The 6,222-nt window shown below is 37.6% G+C and overlaps 1 protein-coding gene across 1 annotated transcript in view; it reads left to right on the forward strand.

Annotated features, from left to right (window-relative positions):
• The window catches only part of LOC144828996 (leucine-rich repeat-containing protein 14B-like), a 192,263-nt gene extending 187,865 nt beyond the window's left edge, over nt 1–4,398 (forward strand). Inside the window, exon 2 of the mRNA XM_078687680.1 lies at nt 3,666–4,398. Coding sequence (XP_078543806.1) covers nt 3,666–4,308 — 643 coding nt within the window. The 3' untranslated portion in view covers nt 4,309–4,398. The remainder of the gene's footprint in view (nt 1–3,665) is intronic.
• The last annotated feature ends 1,824 nt before the right edge of the window (nt 4,399–6,222 follow it).

Raw genomic sequence — 6,222 nt, forward strand, 5'->3', positions numbered from 1 at the left:
GGAGTAGCTGGGTACAGGGATTATGTGCCCTAGTAAGATGGGTGGCCTGCCTGGCTAGAGCGGAAGAAGGGACTATGAGAGCTCTCCTCAGAAGTGAATTATTGGGTAATTTTAACGAGTTTTCTCAACTTGTATGTAATTTTAGAAAAGCTGTAACCCTTCTAAAATTAGATGAAAACGCTCTGTTTTTGTACTCTCCTTTACAGTTAAAACTCGTGTTAAAAGCAGCCTCGTGGGACCTATGTTTTCACTCGGATAAAAAGTTAATTTGTGAAAAAAGGAATGTAGACCTTCTCCTTAATACCTATGTGATGAAGCTACCTCAACCCTATGTTTTATGGACCCTACCGCACGGTATTCGTAGAGTTTGGTTTCTTTTCCGTTACGATTTAATACCCTTAAATCTACTGTTATCTAAATGGTATGGCTCCTCTGCTTTGTGCAATTTATGTAAATTGAATATCCAGGACTGTATGCATGTTTTACTGATTTGCCCTGCGCTTCGTAAATTGCGCTCCAGATGGTTAAAAGTTATTTGTCTCCGCCTTGGTATCGTCACTTTGAACGGCTTTCTCCATGCACTTTACTGCCCTCCTAACGAAATGTTCTGCTTCCATATTTTTTACTTTTTTAAAGGTTTTTTAGCTATTTATTAATATGTCCCTGGAGATGTTTTGACTTTCCGACCTCTTGTAGTTTTGTTTTGCATGTCAGTTTTGTATTTAATCTTGTTTTTTCAATGGCATATTTTTGCAATGTATTTGTTCTGTTTTTTATTCTGTATATTTTATGTGGCCCTCTTCGGAGAGCCAAAACATAATAAAATAAAATTGAATTGTAGCCAAGGGAAAATAACATCTTATCTTGTGTTCAATACAGTTTCCGGAAGGGCCTAGAAACTAGCTAGCAGTGTTTGAATTTACATTTTCACAATATAAATATGCAAGGGGCATCCCAATCTATCTTGCACTTATGGACCTATTGAGCACCTTTGATCGTGTAAGCAGGTCAAAATTATGAGCAATCCTTGATCTTCTGAGTCTTGGGGCATATTTGGTGTCCTTTCTTAGACTTCTCCATCGGGACCTCTGAGCCTCAGTATGACGTGGTGAGGGTGGAGAGTGTACTTCCCCATTCAAAGTAAATTGAGGAGTACGCCAAGTTTGTGTCCTCACCCCATCCTCTTTTTATTATATATTAACGATTTAGAGAGGACCTTGGATGTTGCTGGGGCCGACGTACCGCTTGTAGAGAATTAAGCCATGCCGCCTTAATATATGCAGATGACGCGGTGCTTCTTGCTAGAACGATAAACAGTATGAAGATACTGCTGTGTACTTTTGTCGCATTCATAAAAGGTCTTGATTTGGAAACAAATTATTCTAAAACATTTGTTATGGTGTGTGGTCCTAGGAATACTAAAACTTGCACCCTATTGATTGGAAGGAAAACATTAGATAGGGTATCCTCTTTTCCTTATCTCGGTTTGGAATTTGATGAGGCTTCTATATGTTCTGTATGTTTTAGAAGCAGATTAACCTGACTCTCTTGGGTGGTTGGCACCATTTTCTCTTTTACTGCCTGTATTGGTGGAAAACCAGTAGCACTTTTCATACAAATCTACAAAAAAGGAAATGCCTCCCACCTTTGACATATGGCATCAGGGTATGGGGTTACAGAGATGTTGCTGTCATCCAAGTTGAGGAAAGTAGAGTTTTTCGTTGCTTGCTGTAGGTTCCTCCCTCAATCCCTCACTTCCCCTTATATCAAGAATTAGGGCCGATCTCCCATTTACAACCGCAAAAAAGGGTTGTACATTTAGCCCTTACTCTCTGAATCCTAAAATGTCTTCGGCCACATCTTTGTTGATGTGGTAGCAGCAAATCAGATCTTATTTGAAAGATCCGTCAGCTGTGCAGATCCTGCAAAGTGTGAAATATACAAAGTTCTTGCTCCTTAATTTCTCAAAACCTACTAGACATATTTACATCCAATAGCAAAAAGCATCCTTTCTGGACCGAGATCTAGTTTTTTGCAAAATGTTGTGTAATTCAGTTTAGCTGTCTTGGCTGCAGATCTTTTTTTTTTAAAGTCTATGAAAATGTATGGGTTACATCCCATGTGACATGTTCTGTGACATTATTGCTATAACTGCAACATCTGCAATTAAATCATTGATAATAACAGTTTGCATGGCAAGGGCACGAGTTATAGTTACTTTCGGGCTCAAGCTTTAGTTATTTGAGGTAACCATAAATGGTGAATTTCAGTGGCTTTGTTAGTTTAAAACAATATGTTTAACTGACACTTTTACTCAACTATAACACCTCTTTAAGCTTTGTGCTTTTTTGTGAATGTCAATTTAAACTTAACACTGAAAGTTACCAGTTATAGTCAACTGAAGTCAGTATAATTCAAGCAAATACATAGTATTGTCATCAGTGCCTGCATGTGTGAGTGTATTTAGGAATGTCAGACAACATTCATCAATCATGCCTGCATTGATACCTCCCTCCTCTTTGCCCTACCTACCTCTCCGTTTAATTATCTTTTGTTTTCTTTATTCTGTTCAAGCACCAAATAAAAACCCAGAGTAGAAGGTTATGTGGCATTTGAGTGAATGCAACTTGTCTCATGCAGTCAACCGGATTAACCAAATGCCTTGCTGCTTCTTGGTAGGGCATTTCAGACTATATTAATGGCCACCTCATCCACTTACACTAGCCCCGCATGCTTTGTGCATTTATTCAATGTGATTCGTAAATGATTGACTAGCCAGATTTCTCGCCAGAGTTCTCCACCAGCAGAGACTCCCCAAACAACAAACTTACCACTTCCTCCACAAATCAGTGGATTTCCTGTTCAATCTCAACTTTAAGTTAGACTTCTATGTGCCTCATTAGAAATAGATGCAAATAGTGGGATCAAATACCCCCCCCCCCAGCACACACAACATTTGATATTTGCACTACAGTGAGGAATAAGGTGCACAAACACATTTAGTCCATTTTGATCCTACAACTACTGCATGTACACATGCTTTGGGATGTGTACTTAACAACAGGCAACCGCTTATGTGAGTTATTATCAAAACGGCCATTAAAGTAATTTGCTCCCCTTTTAGGTTAAACTCATGGTTCCAAATGCCTTATTGTCCTCTTTGATTTCTTACAATGATGAATGAATATTTCATAAGAGCACATAGCTTGGAGATTGGTGAAAAAGAGCACTCCTTTTGATCATACCACTTTTACCCTGGTAATTTTAGTCCCCTGCCTTGGCTACTGCAAAGATGAACATGTTAGCCAACAAAATTACCTTATAAGCCGTGCAGAACTATGCGGCATAATTATTTTGGATGCTAAATGAACAGATAATATAACTCACGGTTCCCATTTGGTTCACTCCTAAAATAAAGAAAAGAGAATATAATTCTTGTCATTATGCCTAGTACTTAATGTCGTAGATGGCAAAGCTTCAAAGTACCTATGTAAAATTTTACTTAGCTGGATTAGTTGTTATGTCAAGCGTCACACAATGAAAACTGTTGTTTTTTAATTTTTAATTTTGAGTTTGTCTGCTTCGGCAGCTTTATGGTATAGCGCTTATCAAATTTGTTATTAAAGTGTGGTATATTGACATGGATTTTTCTGTTACATCCGTAGTCCACTGAAGACACCTTTGAAAGTACTGGACGTTGCTTACTGTTCGTTGAATCATGCTGACATGGCATACCTAGCCAACAGTCTCCATTCAGAGCATCTTCAAGTACTGGATCTCAGCGGGCACAATGTTGCAGATCTTTACCCATCAACATTTTTCAAGCTTCTAAGCCATGCATCCCGCACCCTGAAGACCCTGATCCTCGAGGAATGCAATATTGATGAAGCACATGTGCACATGATGATTTTGGGACTGACGTCATGCAGGAAGTTGAAAGACTTAAATTTGATTGGGAATCCTCTGTCATCCAGAGCTTTAAAATGTCTTTTTAAAGCATTTGTCGACTTCCCAATGCTAAAATATATTGAATTCCCAGTACCCAGAGATTGTTATCCCGACGATGTAACATACCCACTTGATGAAACTAGTCTTACTAAATTTGATCATCAAAGATATGAAGAGGCAAAAGAGGCCCTAAATTTAATCTTATTTAATGCCAACCGCAATGACATACTGACCTCAACACCACTTTTTGGAAGTTACGATCCTGACATTCATGAGACAAGTCATGAGCTTGGGGTTCTTTTGCTGAAATCATTTAAAGATGTTCTTGATAACTTCTCGAAGAATCTTAAAAATGAATGAAAGAAGTACCACAAAGGACACTAAGAAATTATATTGTAGTTTGAAAATGCTATGATGTCTGAATTATTTCAATACAGTTAACTTCTTGAGGATATTGGCAGTATTTATTTTGTTTTAGATTGATCAATAGATATAGTCAGATGAATGGATGGATGGATGGATAGATGGATAGATAGATAGATAGATAGATGGATAGATAGATAGATAGATAGATAGATAGATAGATAGATAGATAGATAGATAGATAGATAGATAGATAGATAGATAGATAGATAGATAGATAGATAGATAGATAGATAGATAGATAGATAGATAGATAGACAGATAGATCGACTTTGCATACATACCTACTTACTATTTCTAACTGAATCCTCTATATTCTGTTCTTGTAGTTCTCAGCCTATGTAATAATGCACCATTAATATCAGAATGCATGTAAATATTGTAAATGATAGTCTACTTGGACTATCCGTACAGTGAAACTAGAATTTCATAAATAAAGTTTTAGAAAATGCGACACTTCAATTAAAAAACAAGCTTGGCATTGGGAATATGTCTATTTAACGAAATCTTTTAGCATTTGAAGGGACATTATAAACTAACCCATTTAGTGCCGGAAAGTGTACACACTTTAACGCCATTTTGCAAACTGCTGCTATTAGGACATTTCATTATTTTTACCTTGCTACATTCATGCAAACAGTTTGATACTTAAAATTATTATTTTGTGGCAAAAATGGTTAGTTAGGCATTGAAGCACACTCAACTTTTCACATCCATATGAAAGAAGTATGGTCATCGTTATTGGTTCATATTAATGATATAAGGGAAAATGTGAAATCATAAATCCTGTAATTATAATCAATTAAATTCTGTTCTGTAGTTGTGGAATCTAGAAACTGTACAATAGACGCTCATTCTAAATGATGGAAGAGTAAGCAAAAACCAGCAATGAGTCTGCTCGTAGAGTTGGAGAAGGTTAAGAGGCGAGAAGTGAGTCAAGGCTAAAAGTGTACAACAAGTACATTTTCAAGGTGTTTTTGAAGGACAGCAGAGTGGGATGAGTCTAAAATTCGGCAGGTCGAAAGTTGCTGCAGACAGTTGGTGCACGACTAAATGACTGCTTTGGGACAAATGAGGTTTTAAAATTTACATATTTGAAATAAGTTTATTCTGTCCCAATAAAACAATATATACATGTATCACTTCTGTGCGGTCCAGCAAATGTATTGGGATGTGTGTGTGTGTTGAAAGGGAGTGCACCACTCTTGCCCCGAATAGCCAACCAAGAAAATCTAAATGATATTGTAAATCCATGTATATAATGCTTACTAACCCTGATGACTCTTTGAAGCACTTCACACCGGTTAGCCCGCTTCTCTGAAACTCAAGGTTATAAGGGAATTGAATGGTTTTTAATTACTGGAGGTTATTGGGGTTAGTCTTGTGCTCTCAGGAAACTACCGAAGCCTTTCCCCCAGTGTTTTGTTGTAGGTTAAGCTAATAGGAGTTAGGTGTTATTATTAGTGTGAGTTCATTCAAATGAAAACATGGGATAAGTAAATAGACTAGGATAGATAGGCTAGAGAAGGATTAGATCTTGTTAGATTGCAAGGATAGGTCACACAGAAGGAGAGCTTATGGTTTGTGATGGGTGTGAGTTTTAATTAGAATAAGCTAGTAGAGGTTATACAACATGCAAGTGATTATTACATAGAAACAGAGTTTGTGATTTGTGAGGGGAGACATTGTTAGCTTTAGAGATATAGCAGAGAGTAATACAAGCAGGCATTCAACGGAGTAGGCTGCAGTTGGAGGCAGCAGCAACCGCTGCAGGTAAGAGCGATAAGGCGGTGGGGCCAGGTGAGGGGGGATTTCGAGAGGCGACCACGAGGGAAAATTATTTTTTAATTT

This window comes from Lissotriton helveticus, chromosome 4_1 (genome assembly GCF_964261635.1).
Source record: "Lissotriton helveticus chromosome 4_1, aLisHel1.1, whole genome shotgun sequence".
NCBI lineage: Eukaryota > Metazoa > Chordata > Amphibia > Caudata > Salamandridae > Lissotriton > Lissotriton helveticus.